This window comes from Moschus berezovskii, chromosome 14, assembly GCF_049115385.1.
Source record: "Moschus berezovskii isolate FMDL1 chromosome 14, NW_MosBer_1.0, whole genome shotgun sequence".
In the NCBI taxonomy this organism is placed as follows: Eukaryota; Metazoa; Chordata; class Mammalia; order Artiodactyla; family Moschidae; genus Moschus; species Moschus berezovskii.
Window position 1 is genome coordinate 44,881,079 of NC_142473.1, and position 18,557 is coordinate 44,899,635.

Genomic DNA, 18,557 nt, shown 5'->3' on the forward strand with positions numbered 1-18,557 from the left:
ACTTGCAGGATGCCGTGGGCTGGGCCTTGAGAATAAGCTGAGCAAAATGAACATCACAGGCTGAAGAAATGGGTCTTGGCCATTTGGGGCCTGAGAGTGGGCAGCAGGATATAAATGTATCCCATTCTCACATTGAGCCCTCAAATTTGGCCTCTGTGGTGGCCCTCTTTCCTGGAGGCATCTGGGGCACTTACGCAAATGCAGGTATTGGGCCCCACTCTTGACCCAAGACATCTGAGTCTCTGAAGGAGGGAACCTAGAAACCTGCCTCTTAAATGGTATTATTTAGGAACTACTGAACATGGTGTTTTAGGGGAGCATTACGGAGTGTTTTCTCTGACCTCTGTTAGACAAAGCTCAAGTTCTATTTTAAACCATCATCATGGGCATGCTCTATGCTAAAAAACTTTGAGAAGGCGATAGGTTCCTTGATGAGCTGAGGCAGTCCCAGAGTCCTTTCAAAGGTGGTAAAACATATATAATATTAAAATCACCATGTTACCATTTTTAAGTGTAGAGTTGAGTGGCATTAAGTACATTCGCATTGTTGTGCAAACAATACCTGCATCCATCTCCAGAACTTGTTCTTCATCCCAAATGAAACCCTGTCTCCATTAGACAATAATCCCTAGCCACCCTCTTCCCCCAGCCCCTAGTAACCACTTTTCTATACTCCCTGCCTCTATGACTTGAACTATTCTGGATGCCTCATGGAAGTGAAATCATATAATACTTGTCTCATGGCTTAGTTTCCTTAGCATAATAACTTAAAGGTTCATCCATGTTATAGCATGTGTCGCAATTTCATTCCTTCTTAAAGATGAATAACATTCCATTGTGTGGATATAGCACGATTTGTTTATCCATTCACCTGTTGATGGACGTTTGGGTCATTAACCTTTCTGCTATTGTAAAAAATGCTGCTTTGAACATGGTGTACAAATGGTGTATATTTGGAGTACAAACAGAGTCTTTTTAAAGTGACATCCTGGTATTTTTCAGCATGCCTTCAACGAAACTCAGCCATTTATCTAGGTGAAAAGTGTGATTAACAAAACCCAGTAACACCCACAACATGACATCAACCCTACACTCCCTGCTACAGTGACAGACTCACCATAACCAGCAACACAAAACACAGCACTTAGGCTGTGTCAGAGAGTGCAGCCTTACAGTGTGGTCTGCTTGGCAATGCTGGAAACTACGAGGGAAGACAAACTGACAGAAGACTGCTTGAAAGTCATGAGGTCTATCCACTTCTGTCTACTATGTTTCTTATTCTGGAATTAAACTGGACTGTCAAACAAAATGCTCTGGCCACACTGCCTTGAGCTCTCCACCCAACCCCATCCTGGGAGAAATGCTCTAGCTGTCAGGCTTCGCTGTCATGCTCTTACCTGCCAGCAAGGGGCACTGCATAAAACAGCCTTGGGAAAACTATGGCTGCATTTTCTGCAGAGCCATTGTTCAAGACACAGTGGAATATCCCTCTCAGGAAATTTCCATAGGGTGAAGCATTAGGAAAAGTGGAACTGAGACCTGCTGCAAACCAGCATATTTTTTCCTCGTGAATAATGAGAAATCATTGTCTGTTTCCATTTGAACTGTGGCTTCAGGAAAACTCAGTATCAAATGATTCCACTAGAGCAACAGTTTAGGATCATTCTGCCTCTCTGAGGTCTATACCTCCTAAACTGGTTTTCGCTTTCATATATATACAGATATCTTGAGACTTTATCTCAAGGCGCTCTTTCATATATAGAGACACAATTTTGTTTTATGCCTCTCTTGTAAGTTGCCTAAAATCCCCTGGCAATTGAGGAGAGAGAAGAAACAGAGGGAAGGAATGAAAGGCGGGCAGGCTTCATATACGTAATGAGGAGGCTGGAGCCCAGGGAGAGGGAGAGGCCTGTGGTACCCAAGCCTCTGTCCTCTGCATGTGCTAATCCTCTCTGGATAGCACCACAAATGGTCCTGAGAAAATGTGTTTGGATGACAATTTGTCCTTTTAAAAAACAGCTCACATGGGAGGGTAAACCCAGAATTTCCAGGATTCCAGCCCCAGCTCTGGTCTTCCTGTGAAACCATCACTCCCAAGAACATTTCCAGGTTCACGGGGAAGTTCTGCTCTTGGCCACCAGGGGGAAGCACAGGACAAGTGGAGCGACAGCTCTTCCCAGGGAGGCTCAGGCCATTGGTCCTGACGGGGGCATGTTGCTGTTAGGCTGTTTCTTCACACCTACAGGTTAGCAGTCGCTCTTGACTAACTCAAAACACTCAATCCGAGGCCACCTTTATTAAAACAAGCTGGAAGGCTAAAGACAACTACTTCTTAGAGTGTGGCGCAGCCAGCACTCACTGAGTTGTGAGTCCTTGGGAAAACAGTCCATTTGCACACCTATAAAACGGGCTTCATGCTGCTTACCTCACAGGGTCATCCTGAGGATGAAATGGTGCCATGTATAAGCAAAGCCTTGACCAATACAGCACTCAGTGACAGGGCATGTGTTACCACACACCCCACAGGCCCCAGGCACTGACAGTGGCCCTATGCTGCCCCCAGGGAAAGTCTGCTGCCCAGGGCTACCTGTGGTCCAACAGCAGCTGGGCCCACCTCCCTTCCCCGTGGGCCACAGAATGCCAGAGGGCCCCTCAGGAGATATTCACAGGGGAGACTGCTCCAGGCAAGGGGGTCCTGGGCCACCCCCTACCCCTCATCTCTGCCTATGACACACGACAGCCAGTCAGGCCCCTCTGCCACCTTCCCACTTGAGATTCCAAAGCTTCCTGTGGGGAGGGAGGCGGCCCTGCCTCCAGTCCCCTCACCAGCAGTGTCCCAGCCCCACCGCCTCTGAGCCTGAGGGGCACTGCCCCACAGTCCCCCGTGAGGAAACGCTGGCCCCGACTCTGAGTCTGAGGGCAGACGCACTGCCCCACAGTCCCCCGTGAGGAAATGCCGGCCCTGAGAATCTCTGGCCGCCCTCCCCACTCTTGCCCCCGTGCCCCAGGGTCAGTCAGCCCTGTCTCTCTCCCAGGCAGGCTCTCTACTCACCAGGAACAGCTTCGGGCCCCCCGAGGTTGTGCGGAGAGACTACCCTGGTCAGGGCCTCCCTCAGGGAGCTGTGCCGGGTGAGGGGCTTCAGAAGGGGTGGGAGGTGGAGTTCCAGTCGCTGGGGTCTTTCATCAAAGGGCTCTGCATTGGAGGCCTCACTGTCACCATGGTCCAACTCTGCCTCGGAGCTGGAAGGTAGAGGGACAGAGCAGGTGAGCTTGGAGGCCTGCAACCCCCCACCCCCCACCACACTGTGCCCTTCCTATCACTGCCTCCGTCAGACAAAGGGCTTCCAGGGAAAGGGCTGTAGTTTAGTTACCTCTGTGCCTGGCACCCAGCCTCTGGCTTTGTCTGGGCTGAACTGAGTCCCCCCAGATTCCTAAGAAGTCCTAACTCCGAGTACCTGGGAATGGGACTGCTTCTAGAGACAGGGTCTTTACAGAGGTCATTAATTTAAAATGAGGTCATTAGGGTGGACCCTAATCTAATCTGGCAGGTGAAAGTGAAAGTCACTCAGTCATGTCTGACTCTTTGTGATGCCATGGATGGTAGCCCACTAGATTCCCTGGTCCATGGGATTCTCCAGGCAAGAGCACTGGAGTGGGTTGCCATTCCTTTCTCCAGGGCATCTCTCCCACTCAGGGATCGAACATGGGTCTCTTGCATTGCAGACAGATTCTTTACCATCTGGGCCACCAGGGAAGCCTAATCTGGCAAGAGTCCTTACGATTTTCCTTACAAGGAAATTTAGACACAGGCAACCCACTCCAGCATTCTTGCCTGGAGAATCCCAAGGATGGAGGAGCCTGGTAGGCTGCCGTCTATGGGGTCGCACAGAGTCAGACACGACTGAGGCAACTTAGCAGCAGCAGCAGCAGCAGCATACATAGAAGAAAGGGAGTTCCCAGGTGGTAAAGAACCCGCCTGCCAATGCAGGAGGTATAAAAGATGCGGGTTTTGATCCTTGGGTCGGGGAGATTCCCTGGAGGAGGGCATGACAACCCGCTCTAGTATTCTTGCTTGGAGAATCCCCAAGGACAGAGGAGCCTGGCAGGCTACAGTCCATAGGATCACAAAGAGTCGGACACAACTGAAGTGACTCAGCATGCACTCGTACATAGAAGGAAAATGCCACATAAGTGAGAAGACCACCATCTCTAAGCTGGGGAGAGGGGCCTGAAATAGTCTCCCCTCATGATCCTCAGAAGGAACCAAGCTGCAAGTGAGCAGGAAGAAGACTAGCGCCCCAGAGCTGTCTGCTTGCCCAGCCCATCCTGCCCCCGTCCTACAGCAGGGGGAGTGTACCTGCTGTCATCGCTGGTGACCAGGACACGCACAGCCAGCACGTCCTGTCCAGCCACATCCTCCCCGGGGCTGATCCTCACCGCGGTCCACTCAGAGGGCAGGGGAGAGGCAGCTCCACCTGCCACATCCCCAGGCTCGGGCTCCGGGACGCTCTTGGGCTTCTTGGGGGAGGTCGGCTCATCTGTTGAGAGAAGAGGATCTAGAGAGATGGTGGGAATGGACAGCCCTGCAGGGAGCCTGCCCCTCTTCCAGAGGCTTGTCAGGCACTCCAAGATGGACCTTCTCCTCCGTGCCGTCACTGGGTCCCCACCACTCAGCCTACCAGATATCCCAGCATTTAGAGCACACATGTTGTGTGCCGGGCATGAACACACACACCATCCCATTTAACCCATAAAGGAGGGTTGAAACGTGCAGAGCTCCCACCCCAGGCCCACCAGACTCTGCACTGCTCCTGTCAAAATCACACTGTGCTGCTAAACCCAGCGGGAACTTCTCATTTCTCCTCTTGACACACCAGCAGCCTCGGACCCAGCCGGTCATTTCCTCCTTCTAGAAGCAGCTTTTCTTTCAGGACAGCGTAGCTGGCACCCTCCCCCCATTGGCTATCCCCTTCTCTGTTTCGTTCAGCGTTCCCCTTTCCCCAGGACCTGACCTGTTAGCACTGGGAGGTCCCAGGACTCAGTGTTGGAACTGGTTCTCTTCTCATCTACCCTCACGTCCTTGATGACCTCATTGTCTCATGACTTGAAATAACCCCAGACAGCACGGACTTGCACATCTCTCTGTCCAGCTGGGACCTTCCCCTGAATGTAGATGCGTGCACACAAAGGCTTTCTTGGCACCTCCAGGGAGATGTCCAATAGATACCTTAACCTCACAGGCATGGAAATCTCCATCTCCACCTCTCCCCAAGCCTGCCTCCCCATGACCCTCCCATCTCCTTAAACGGCAACTGGGGCCTGCTGGTTGCTCCAGTCAACACTTCAGTGGCATTCTTGACTCCTTGCATTCTTTCACTCTTCACTCGAGCTATCAGCAAATCCTATTGGCTCTACCTTGAAAATATGCCAGGAATCCAGGCACCTGTCACCACCTCCTCTGCTACCACCCTGGCCCCAGCGACCATCATCTCTTGTCTGGATTATAGACACAGACTTTACTGGTTTCCCTGCTTTCCCTCTGGCCGTGCCCACCCTTCAATCTGTTCTCAACAGCTGCCAAGTGACTGTTAAAGCTGATGTATGATGAAGGCACCCCAAAGCCGGTGCTCTATGACAACCTAGAGGGATGGGATGGGGAGGGCGGTAGGAGGGGGCTTTGAGAAGGAGGGGACATAGGTATACCTATAGCTGATTCATGTTGATGTATGGCAAAAAACCATCACAATATTGTAAAGCAATTATCCTCTAATTAAAAAGTTTTTTAAAAAACCAAAAAAAAAAAAAAAAAGGAAGTCAGACAATAACACCAGCTCTCTCACAATCCTCCAGGGTCCCCATGACCTCATCTCCCAGTGCTTCCCCCCGGCTCTCTGCTCCGACCACATAAACACCATGCTGACTCTCCCACACTCAGCCCACCCTCGTCTCATCCCCCAGCTCAGAGGTTCTCACCTCTTCCTTGGAGACACTGCCCCCAAAGAGCAGGGCTTGCTCACCCACTGCCTTCAAGCCTTCAGCCAGCTGTTGCCTTCTCAAGCAGGTGACCCCGATCGTCCTCCTCAAACGGGAGCCCACACCCATAGTGTTCTCCTTTCCACTTTACTTTCATTCGTAGCACATCACACCTTCTAATGAACTACACACATTCCCCATTTATTTTGTTGTTAACTCTCTCTCCCATGTTGAGAATAAAGGCAGTGATTTCTGCCTATTTCTCTCTTGCTAGTATCGTGCCTGGTGAAGAGTAGATGCTCAATAAATACCTGTTAAATGAATCAGCGAATCAGTTGGTGAATAAATGAGCAAGACAGGCAGCCCGGGCCCCAGTTCCCTCTTGGCCACTAACTAGCTCAGTGCCCTCCTCTCTGGTCACAGTGGGAAAGGAGTCCTTTCTCCTCTCTAAGGATGAACTGCACTTGATCTTGGTTCCCCCTACACATCCCCCAAGGTCATCATCTCCTCTTCCCTGTGTCATTAATTCGTTGTCTACTGCATCTTTTCCCTAAGCGCTTACATATCCTACCGTGTTAAGAAAACGGTTTTTATCCCCAGTCCTCCCATCCCTGCTGCCTGCCAACTCCTCCTCTTCCCGAGCTAGTCTTCCTGGAAGAGCGTGTTCCACTCACTTTCTCTCGCATCTCTCGCTCCTCAACCCCCTATAACCCTGCCTATACCTCCACTATCCAAACGACCCCCAACAGAGTCCCGAGTGCCCTCCTTGTTTCTAACCCAACTCACTAGGCTTTGGGGCCCTCCCGCAGCTCTTGCACTCTGCTCCTTGCTGCTCCCAGGCCCGCTTTCTCTCCCTGCCTAGCAGACCGCTCCATCCCAACCATTCTGGCTTCCAGCCAACCCCTAAATGATGGGTTCTTCATGCGTCCACCTAGGCCCTCTCATGTTTCCACCCACACGCTCTCTCTGGGAAATGCTATCTACTCCCTAATTCTATTTACCATCTGTGAAGATAATTCATTTTGATTTTTATGTGCAAAGCCGCACATTTAAAAACATGGTACAGGTCCAATAAAACATGTTTACAAGCAGATGCAGCCAGGCGGTCACTGGCTTGTAAGCCCTGGAACAGTGCGTGCTTGCTTGTGAGGACATGTATGCACCCTTCCGCATTGGTGAGGCTGTAGATGGAGGGGGTACATTTGGGGAGTAAGTGTTATAATTGAATACTTGACTATGTAGTAATAATATTAGCAGCAGCTATTACTGCTCACTTTTATCGAGAATTTTGGCATGTAATAAGTCTATTAAGTGTCACACAAGATTCTAGGAAAAGAATCATCCCCATTTTGCTGCTGAGAAAACAGGTATACAGAGAGGTTAAGACGCCAGCACCCAGTAGGATATTTCATCAGAGGATGAGGCCTAGTCTGTGTGTCTGTGAGCAGAACAGTACTACAAAGGGGCCCCAGTATGCATAGGGATTATTCTATGAGTTTGGACTGGGATGCATCCCCAGTTCTTTAGTCCCTCCCCGTAACAGAGTTGTAGTTTGTCCTATGACCTTGCAGTCCTTCCCACTAAAGAGGTGGGGTGAACGTCTCTGTCCAGTTGCCCTGAGGCTTGGCCCTGAGACTTGCTTTGACCGGCGGAAATGAGTGGGCATGATGTGAGCTGAAGCTTTCAATGTCCTTGCTTCTTGGCTACGGAGAAGGCAATGGCAAGCCACTCCAGTACTCTTGCCTAGAAAATCCCATGGATGGAGGAACCTGGTAGGCTGCAGTCCGTGGGGTCGCTAAGGGTCGGACATGACTGAGAGACTTCACTTTCACTTTTCACTTTCACACATTGGAAAACGAAATGGCAACCCACTCCAGTGTTCTTGCCTGGAGAATCCCAGGGACGGGGGAGCCTGGTGGGCTTCTGTCTGTGGGGTCACACAGAGTCGGACACGACTGAAGTGACTTAGCAGCAGCAGCTGTTTGGCTAGTCTACTTGCACTCCTGATTGTTGGCCATGCGAAGAGCTTGTCCCTGGTGACTATTGCTCCTTCAGCCTAGAGTCCCTGACTGTGGCACATGGGACAGATCTAGGGCCAACCTACAGCCAGGCTGATCCCATGGAATCCCAGGCCACCTTTACACCTGCAGCCTGAAGCAGAGCCACTCAGCCAAGCCAGAGACCCACAAGCAAGAAAAATGATGTTACACGATACTAAGGTTTGGGAGGCTTGTTAACACAGAGTTACTGCAGCAGAGACCTGGCTATACATGGTTCATTGTGAGTACAGATGTGTGTGCCTGTGAGCTGTGTGTGCAGCTACTTGCATAGTCAACGGAAGCTATTGTGCTCTTCTCTGATCCAGGCTGTACTGGGGATTTGAAGGTGAGCCAGCCATGGTCTGCCTCAAAGCACCTCTTTCTGTCCCACAGGAAAAAGAAGGTCTGTTCACAAATACCTGTGTTACAAGGCAGACCCAAAAGAGTGAGGCCAAGATGAGGTGTGAGTGGAGGGAGGTCAAACTTCCATGCAATGAAGACTTTGGTTACAAGGCACCATTTCAATGGGGCTTGAGGATGAGTAGGAGTTGAACAGGGAAAGGAGAGGTGGTGCTCCAGGGGACGGACCCCTGGGAGCAAAAACAAAGTGGGAAAGCACTGCACCTGCACAGGAATGGAAACTAAGTCTATGCGATGGGAGGGCAAGAGGGTAGAGAAAAGAAACCAGTGGGAAATGATTGCACTGACACCAGACCAGAAACGGCGAGGTGAAGGGTGGGTTTTGCTCTGGGAGCAACCACTGAAGGACTGGAAGCTGGCGGTTTGGCATCATCAGATTTGCCTCTGAGAAAGAGAGCTCTGGTCGCAGAGTGGAAGGTGGATGGAAGGGCCCACAAGAAGGAGAGACGGATACCAGTGAGGAGGCAGCTGGGATAACTGGAGAAGACCTATCAGCTGAACACACACAGCGGAGAAGAGGGGAGAGGGAGTGGAGAGCAGTTTGGCCAGATGGGCGGCTGCAGGCAGTGGAGGTGAGCTGTGCCCGGCGGCAGACACACACCCACTTTCTCTCACAGGCCAGCCCAAACCTGCAAGAATACCCAGGGTCTGCTTTCCTCCTCCTTCTCTCTCCTGGAGAGTTTTGTCTTTGCAGGCAGGGCTGAGGGATAGATCAGGGTAAGGCTGGCCCGCTGGCTTCTGGAGGGGTGGGGATGTGGCTGAATGAAGATCCCCTAGTGCATCAGGGTCAGGGCCAGTGTCTCTCACAGGGGAGCCTGGGTATCAGTGGAGGGGCGCAGGGGCTAGGGGGGCACCTGGTCATGGAGACTTGTGGAAAAGAAGCTGGTGCTTCCTCTGGTCACTACCTCGCTCAGGCAGAAGACCCCCAAGGAGGACATGCTCTTCCCTTCCTTTTGCCCCACAAGGCCTAGGCAACCGCTGGGTCTCAGGTTCAGTGCTGCCCCAAGAGGAAATTTCCACTCAAGCTTCTATTCCAGAAACTTCTTCGCATTCCCCTGAGGATCCCTAGCCACATGCAAAGGCCAGTAGCGGTAGTTCTGGTGGTACTAGTACTTGTAACAGAAGTAATCTAAAAGCAATAACAAAAGCAGCCCCAACTCATCACCTGGGGCCACATGCCTGTTTAGGAGTTTACATTCATCTTCTCTGATATCCCACCATCCTGAAAAGATGCTATGATTATCTTCATTGCATGAGTGGGAGAATGCAGAGACCAGAGTAACTCAACCAGGGCCACCCCAAGGGTGAGTGGTATCAGCCAGCCCTGGACACAGAGCAGTGTGTCTGTGACCAGCCCCAGGTGAAGGGCCTGGATGTGCTCACTGGTGCCGCCTCCCCCAGGCACAGCTGCTCTTTGTCCTAGGCTTTGCCTGAAGTTATTGGTGCTCATAGGGAGAATTCAGTGTGGCTGAGAGCTGCCAGGGGAGAAGGTGCCTGGTTGTGGAGGGTGAGGATGATCCAGCCCTTCCCAGGGCAGCTGCCCTGGCCTCCTGGAGGGAAGGAGATCGGCTCAGAGCTGAGCATCTCAGTCTCCTCCCATTGCTCAGGCCAGACACCCACTCCCTGGAGAAAGAGGAGACTCCAGAGGCAGAGGCAGGCAGTGTCCAGGGAAACGTCTGTCCTCACTTGGCCCCAAGCAGCCAAGTCCTGAGGCTCTTTTGTGGCCAGGCCCCTTCTACAGGGAGCACCCTTGCCCCTCTCTCTGCTGGCAAACTTGTTCCCTTTTTCTCCCCAAGTCTGGAGACCCTCCACTCTTCTCCAGAACCCAGGAAGACAATGAAGCAACAGGTTCTCCTGGGTACTGTCATTAAGCCTGTTTTACAGATTAGGAAACTGAAACTCAGAGGTGTTATCTCACTGGTCCAAGGTCACACAGCTCCTAACTGCCATAGTCACTTTTGGCTCTGGGCTTGTAAAAGCTCCCTCTGCTCTCTTGCCCTCTGTTCTCTTAGAAGAGAGAAGTTTAACAAAAGCAATGGAACTTAAGTTTATCAGTCAAGAAAATAGAACCCAAGTCAGGGAGTTCAACAGAGTAAAGTTAATAAAGGAAATCAACAACGATTGGTCAAAGTTTTTTGAGTTATTTCACTGAAAAGTCAAATAGGGACAACAAGGCAACGCACAGATGAGTAATAATAGGAAGCTCCTGGCCAGGGGGACTCTGGGAGGAGCTGGTGCTATGAATCCAGAGGCCGGGGCCACACAGTAGGTGGTGGGTACCATGGGGAACACACAGCACTGCCTGGGAGGCAGAGTGATGGGAGGAATACCCTGGCTTCTCCCTTGATCCCACCTCCAATCCCTCACTAGTAATGTCTCAACAGTCAAACTTACTAGGAAACCAGTTGCAAAGGAGCTTGGGAGATGTAGTTCGCAGGGGTTACACTTCTAATACGGAGCAGAGCAGAGGACAGGCAGGGAGCACCTCTGAGAGCAAACAGGCAGCTGTCCAGGATACTGGGCATAGTGCAGTCTCCTCCTGGACTGTGATGAGTGAGGGGATGCTGACAAGCCCCCAGCAGGATGGGTGAGGGCCCTGGGAAGGAGCCTGTGTCAAGCATTCCCTCCACCCAACTGCCCTAGGAGGGATCTGTTGGTCTAGTACCAAGGGCCTTTGCAGTGCATGTCCCTTTCAAAGATAAAGGCACAGGTGTCTAAAGACAGCACAGTTGTCATCCTGGAGGAGAGTGTACTACTAGGAATCCAAGTTTCCAGGGGCTTTCAGGGGATGAGTACACTGATGGGTGGCACTGGGCCTTGGGTCCACCTGCCATGCTGAGGCATGGCTCTCCTGCCCAGTGGCATGCTCATCAGGCATCCCCAGGCTGACGGTGGGGCATGTTTGTGTGCAGATATGTGTCCTCGGGCTCACCCTTTACTCCTTTGAATCAGCGTGAGCAGGTTCATCCAAGGACCCTGCCTGGCTTTAGCAGCAACTTCTGGGCAGAAACCAACTCAAGTAAACTAAAAGCCAACCAGAAGGAGGACCCAGCCCTTCCTTTGCTCACAGCCCTCAGCAGAGCTCATCTCACAGAGCCCTCTACCCAGACACACCTTGGAAACACCAGCTACAGATGGGCCCCCAAACTCGTCTGAGCCCTCCGAGCAGCAAAGCCTCCTCCATCAGGGCTGGGAGGAAGGGATCGGGGCATGGGGTGTCTTTCTGACAGTGTGGTGGGCCCGAAAGCAGAGAGGAAACTGACTTTCCTACTTGTGTTTGGCTCACAGTGCCAGCTTTGGGGCCTTAGTCCCCAGATCTTAACTATTCTCTTCTTCCTTCTCCTGCCACAAATAGGTACTATGCTGGGCCAGCCTTGGGCCTCCAGCTTCCGACATACTTGCTCCAACACGCAGCCAAGAGAGACTGTGTGCAGATTATACCCCTTGGAGGCAAAATGGAAGCTAAACCAAAACTCCCTTCTCCCAATCAATCCAAAGGCTCTGCAAGGGTAGCAAGACACAATGTCTACTTCTCTTACAGGTTCTCTCTGCTCCTGTGATCTGATACCAGCAAGAACATCCCAGGCCCCAGATGGCCGCAGGCTCCCTAGTCAGAGGAGTCAGAGGTCCAGGCCAGAAGGCAGGACCTTTATTTACTCTATAAATACTTACTGAGGGTCCGCTATGTGCCAAGCACTGCTCAATCTGATGGGTGTATACAAGTGTTCCAAAGAAACAAAGACTCCCACCCTTGAGAAGCTTATGTTCTAACAAGAAGGAAAACATAAACAATGCACATAGGTAGTAAGTAACTTATATAATATGGTTAGAGGTGATAAATACTATGGGAAAATTAGAAGGTAGGGGGATCAGGAGAGCTGGGGGTGCAGGTTGTGGTATTAAATGTGGACCTCACTGGGAGGGAGACATGGAAACAAAAACTTGAATAGAAGTAGGATCAGTCACATGGACACCAGGAAACGGTGTTCCTGGCAGAGAGAACAGCCAGTGCAAAGGCCACATGGCAGAGGCCAGTGTGGCTGGGACACAGCACGTGAAGGGGAACAGGTCAGAGTAACAGGGGCCAGACCATACAGAACTGTCTGACTCTACCGTATGCCTCTGGCTTTTACGCTGAGGGAGCTGGGCAGCCATTGGAGTTTTGAGCAGAGGAGAGATCAGATTTAAGTTCTAACAGAATTACTCCAGCTGTTGGGTTGAAAATAGGTTGAATGGCATAGGGAGAGCTCTCTATAAGAAGGGCTTGTAGGAGGTCGCCGGAAAAATGTGGGAAGAAATAGTAGTGGTTGGGACCAGGCGGGGGCATGGAGGTGGTTAGACGCAGAGTCTGGCTGTGCTTAGAATTCACTAACGGACTGGATGTGGGAGCAAGAAAAGAAGAGCCAAGAATGACTCCAACCAAGGCTCTGAGCTGAGCAACAAGAACGGAACTGCCATTTCCGGAGACTGTGAAGGCCAAGCGTGGAGTCTGTCTCAGGGAAAGATCAGAATTCTGAGGTGGACTTCTAAGTTGGAGACTCTGTGCAGACAGTGGCGTGGAGACGGTGAGCAGGCAGCCCATGACAGAGCTGGAGGTGGCTCCTCCGCTGAGACTCAACGCACTCACTACAGCAAAACTAAAGTGCAGGTAGTGGGAAAGAAGGGGCTCAAACTGAGGCTAGAATGTCTAAAGGGAAGTAACCAGTTACCTTCAAGAGAGTTGGGGGACTGGAAGACTAGAGAGCAATAGATGTTGCCATCCCATGTGAACTGAGACCCGTTTAGTTCTCAGAAGTCCTGTCAGACTCTGAGACTCTCTGACCCAGAATGCCTCCCTCAGGACACCCTCTGCTGCATGAAACCAGGAAAGTTCACCCTATAACTGAGCAAGAGCCCTTGCTGGGCACGCTCACTGACTCTGCCTTCACAAAACCCTCCGCCAGAGGCATCGCTAGCCCCGTTCACAGAAAACTTGCCCAGTGCCTCTGAGTCAGTACAAAGTACTGGGGTCAGAGCTGGGCCTTCAGCCAAATCCAAGGCCTTCCCCTATGCCAAGGCCTTTCCTGTAAGTAGCACCAGATTCCTGGCCTGAGCATTGGACAGGTGAAGATGCTTAATAGTTGAAGATCCTGCTCTAGGTTGCCTCTGGCTTCAGTGAACTCGAAAGTCAGTATCAACCCAAGGAGGTAAAGAGCTAATGAGGTACCACACAGGAACTCCTTGGAAACACTGGCCTTGGGGCAGTGAAAGTACCAGTTGCTTCTTTTCCTTATTTAAGGGATTAAAGGAAAAGCCCTGAAAGCGAATGAGTTCACAGAAATAGAGAGCAGCCCACGCTCACCCGCTTCACCTGACCCACTTACCCTACTCCGTATTCAGGTTGCAGGGACTTTCTTTCTCTGGCTGGATTATTTCTTTAGGAGCAGTTCCTGGGGTGGGATCACTGGGCCCAGAGTCAGAATCCCTTTTTATGGAGTCTTAATAATCATTACCATATTGCTTTCCAGAAAAGATAGTCCCCATTTAACTTACTAGTGATTAAGTCTGCATTTTTTTCTCACAATCTATTCACTATTCATACTTTACTTATTTAGTGGGTACAGCATAATTAATTTACATTCCTTTGAAAGCCAAGTTAGAACATTTTAGGAAATGCTTGCTGTTTCAGTGTTTTAAAATTTGCTTGACTGTGAACTATTCATGCATAGCCTTTGCCTGTTTATCACTGGGTCTTTAATCAACAAATACTACCTAAACATGCAAGGCGCCTGAGACCATTGCTTTGCAGGAACTTTCTAAACATCACAGCAATGAACATCCTTGTTATCATATCAAATTCAGATTTCCCCCTGGTCTGCCTGCCTATTGGCTATTTTCATTTTTACTTTTTATACATTAAGTTTTAAAAAATGTTTATAAGTCAGATCTCTGCCATGTTTTCCCTCTGAGATTTTTTTCCATCAGAGATTTTAAAGTTTAGAAAGTTACCACGCCATTATCTGACCAATACTTATTCTATTATTTACATTTTTATTTTAAATTCTTTCATCCAGTGTTTCTGGATAAAGAATATTTTATAAACACTTACATAGAATGTAATATGCAAAACAAAAAACTCCCCCAAAACAAAAAACTCACTTCAAAGAGGAATAGGAAAACCCAGTTGAAAAAAGTTAATTAGGCTTCTTTACTGGAGGACTCCTCAGACTTGAACGTGCTCATAAGTCTTGTGACTCACCAAGATTCGGGAGGATCAGCATGGTAAGTAGAAAACATCTCCAAAACTCTGGAACCATGGAATCCTTTCTTCACAAAGCACCCCTCAAAGCTAGTGTCTCGCTGAAAATGTTGCTTTAACCCAACTTCAAATCAAAACCAAACTGTAAGCTCCATGAGAAGGAGGACTTCTGTCTCATTCTCTGCTATATTCTCAACATACAGTAGATGCTCACTAAATATTAGTTGAGTAAACAAATGTGTGCATGCACAAATAAATAAGTGCATGCACAACTAAGCAAAACAGATCAAGCCGAGTACAACGACACTGAGACACATACAATCCAAGACGCAGGGAGGGGCGGGGCTCTGTGCAGCTCACTGCCGCATCTCTAGGTCCTAGAATATGCCCAGGGCATGGTAGGCATTCCGTGAGCACGGGAATAGATGAATGAATAAAAGGATAAGTCACGTGTCCACCCCAGCTCCTGACTTCAGTCCTAACACCCTTCCTTTTAGGGAACAGAAAGAGTGTCTCACCGGGGTAAGAGGATCAGCACTTGGTCATGATGCCAGGCAGCTCCAGGCACCAGCAACTGGGCTCAGAGGCCCAGGGTCTCGAAAGTGCCACTTTAGAGATACACGGGCCCTCATGAAGTTCATAGACGAGTTTACATGCCAGTGTCAGAAGCCCAGCACATCCAGCCTGGCCAAGAAAGGCATCCACCCTAGGGAGGGGGGACCAGATTTCTTTGGCACCGTCCAGACTAGTTGAGTGAAACTTCAAATCCTTCCCTTAAAGACAAGTGGAACTGAGCCAGAGCCTGCCATGGAAACATCCTCAGAGTGGCCCTGGGGGCAGAGCCTTGCAGCCTAAGAAACTGAGTGAGCTGAGCCTTTGAGGGCAAAGTGGGTCTTTGAGCAGCCCAAATGACTCTCCTCCACAGATAAATACACCTGCCGTCCTGAAACAATGTCCACTCCTTCCTCTTACCTTATACCCATCACTCAGCTGGGCCAGCACAAAACTTTCAAGAGCAACCTCTGTCACACGGGAACCCAAGTTAGCGTAAGGTTCCTAAGTAAAGTTCTCTGACAGGCCCACGGCTTGGATGTGTGCAGGAAATGGGTGCAAGCAGTTGTCAATACAGTCTGTTCCTTGTAGCTGAGGGCACCCTGACCCTCAGCCAGCAATGCCCAGCACCTAAAGCAGAAAAGTACCATGAGTTTTCAAGGAAGAGCCCCCTAAAGCCTGGCTGTGGAGCACGGGTGATATTTTCCAAATATTACCCCCAGGTAATATTTCCTCTGAGAGTACCCAGCACAGCCCCAGAGAGCTCCATGTCACCACAAGTGCAAGGCCCGCCAGTTCAGGAAAGGCCAACCCCTTCAACCAACCCCGGTGTTTGAGGTTTGAGCAGCTTCCATGGCAAAGAAGAGAGGAAACAATGAGCTTTATAAAGAACCATATTTATTTCCATGTACAGCATCAAATACCATAAATAAAGCTAAACATTGTTCGCTGTGTGCAAAATACAGGGTTCCACGTGGCACTGTAATGACTACCAAAGGTCACAAACATGCATGGTGACAAGGTGGGGGAGGCTAGCTAAGGAGGAGGCTGGGGGGAGGAGGGCACTCTTTGGTTGACATTCTACAAAGGGGAGAGACTCTGCAAGAGAAGATAAGACAAGAACGGTGACTTCGTCCTGGCTGGGATCTGCACCAACGAGGGAGCAAAATGCAGCATGCAGGGCTGTGCAGAGAGGTCAGCATGGCTCTGGGCCGCATGCAGGACATCACCACCTGCAGCCCGGGACTGCGAGGCCTGCCTTCAACAGCCCCACGGGACCAGGTGTGGTGTTTCTCTTTAAAAGCACTGTGAGTCTCCTGCTGCTCCAGGCAGAGTCAGCAGGGGGATGTGTTCTGAGCAGAGCTGTGGGGGCATTGAAAGGGGGCTGCTCTCCAAGGCACCCTTGGCCTCTGATGATGACTGCTCTAGCTGAAGCTTCTGTATCCTCTGGGGCTTTATGAGCCTAGAGAGACCAGAAGTGTCAAAGCAAAACCCTGGGAGGGAAAGTATCGGCTGCAGGGGAGGAAAGATTCACTAGAAAAATTGTGATTGTGTGTTCAAAATAGAGAAGTCTGGGCCAAGCTTGTGATGAAGCCTGGGAGAAATATTTTTTTTTTAAAAATCCTTCCAAAAAGAGTCACCTATGGTGCGGATTGATAACATTGATAACCTTTATATTAGAAAGCAACTGAAGAAGATGCTTGTATGCATATGCTTTTTCAGAGGCTGAGAGATGAAAGAGTTCTTTTCAAAGGTGAAGGGCCCTCTCTATGGCACAGTCTCACATTCCAGGTTAACCCTCCCAGGAACGTAAGTGGCTTTGTAAGTGCAACCAGAAAAGCATGCATGCAGGCCGTGGAGTATAGAGAGGAGGTGGGCCATGCACCTGGAGTGGACTGGGCAGCTGGCTCAGAGGGATGGAATCAGAAACGCTTTCGAGCTGAACACCACCCCACAACGTTCACCAACCATGCCACCGAATGAATGAGTCCATTAGTAGGCAAGACGCTCGCAGTTAGCACAACCAAGGCCACGGCGGGGGGAGTGGGGGGCGCAGAAAGCAGGTCAGGGGTTAGTACCACTCTCTGAAAATTGGCAAGAAAACCAGTCACCTCAGAGCGGAAGTGTGTCAGCCAAGAAGTGGGTGCAGCACTGGAAGGCTGAAATGAACTGACGGCCACAGTGTAAGGTTTGGAGAGAGAGAGAGACAGAAGAGAGAATTCAGTTGGGGGAACAAGGAAAATGAAGGACAATACGAAAAGGTACAGGAGTTGAAAACGAGGCAACCATTAAAAAAAGAGCAACTCCCCCAAACAAGTTATGGCTTGCTTAGGACAGATGAACCTTTCTGGAAGTGAACAGTGACTTATCTGCAAGAGTGGATCCGTGCAGTTGGAACTAATCCCTGGTCTCCACCGCCCCCTATCCTCTCTGCCCCCATTTTACTCTAGTGTCCCACATTCGTTCTTAAATACGTTTTGGAGGTTTAGAAACATCCCGCTCCCAGGACTTACTTTTGTGTTTTGGTGCTGCCCCACCAGGAAGGTTCAACGTCTCAGAACATACAAACATCTCAGGCTTCTGACAGGCACGCCCTGTCTCACCAGAGTAATTCAAACCAGTCTCCTTATGGCCATAAGTGACATTCTCAGAGATCCTAACTCCAGCTTCATGGAGCATCCCACAAAGCATCTCATCCTGCCCTGAGCTGATGGGAATAACAATGACACAGCTGTGATGTGTTTACATCATGACTTTCAGAGAGTTAAACATGAAACGAATCAAGGGCTCCTCCCACCAGAGAACACTAAAATATCAGCAAAAATTTGGAAAAACACAATGCAAGTCATAGGATGAGAACAGTTCCAACAAAGACAGAGGCGCCAGTTCCCACGGACTTGGCCACAGTCATGCCCCTGATTTACCCAAGGACTCAGGGAAGTGTTTATATTATAGAAATGCCTCCCTGCTTCTTCCCACCCTGGAGAACTTGGCATCTCAAAGCCCGTAAGAGTTCTGGCTCCTCACCCATCAGACTCCATCCTTTCATAATCTAGAGGATCTTTCTAGTGTAACAGGCAGGGCCCAGCAACTAAACTCTGCGGAAGGTCTTTCTCTATCAGTTTATATCAGCTTTCTCTTTCTCTACCATTGTTCAGCCAGACCCAGCAGCCATGCATGTCCAGGCAGGGTGGAGCTGGGAAGACTGAGGCCTCCGCCAGATGCCCAGAATGAAGAATATAGGTGGGCCCAAGGCCCGTTTTGCCCTTAATAAGGTATATTTCTTATGCATAAGTCAATAACAGCATCCACTCCCAACCTCTTCTTCTAGTCAA

General features: G+C 50.1%; 1 protein-coding gene across 8 annotated transcripts in view; it reads right to left on the reverse strand.

Annotated features, from left to right (window-relative positions):
- MICAL2 (microtubule associated monooxygenase, calponin and LIM domain containing 2) overlaps positions 1–18,557 on the reverse strand; it is a 242,343-nt gene that overhangs the window by 72,043 nt on the left and 151,743 nt on the right. For 5 of the 8 annotated variants that reach the window (XM_055423358.2, XM_055423357.2, XM_088843078.1 and 2 more), the window contains 2 exons: positions 4,358–4,538; positions 3,053–3,240 (listed from right to left, as the gene is read on the reverse strand). In XM_055423358.2, coding sequence (XP_055279333.2) covers positions 3,053–3,240; positions 4,358–4,538 — 369 coding nt within the window. Of the gene's footprint in view, positions 1–3,052; positions 3,241–4,357; positions 4,539–15,039; positions 17,392–18,557 lie in introns of those variants that run through there. The other 3 variants (XM_088843080.1, XM_088843079.1, XM_088843081.1) reach the window with 3 other exon arrangements.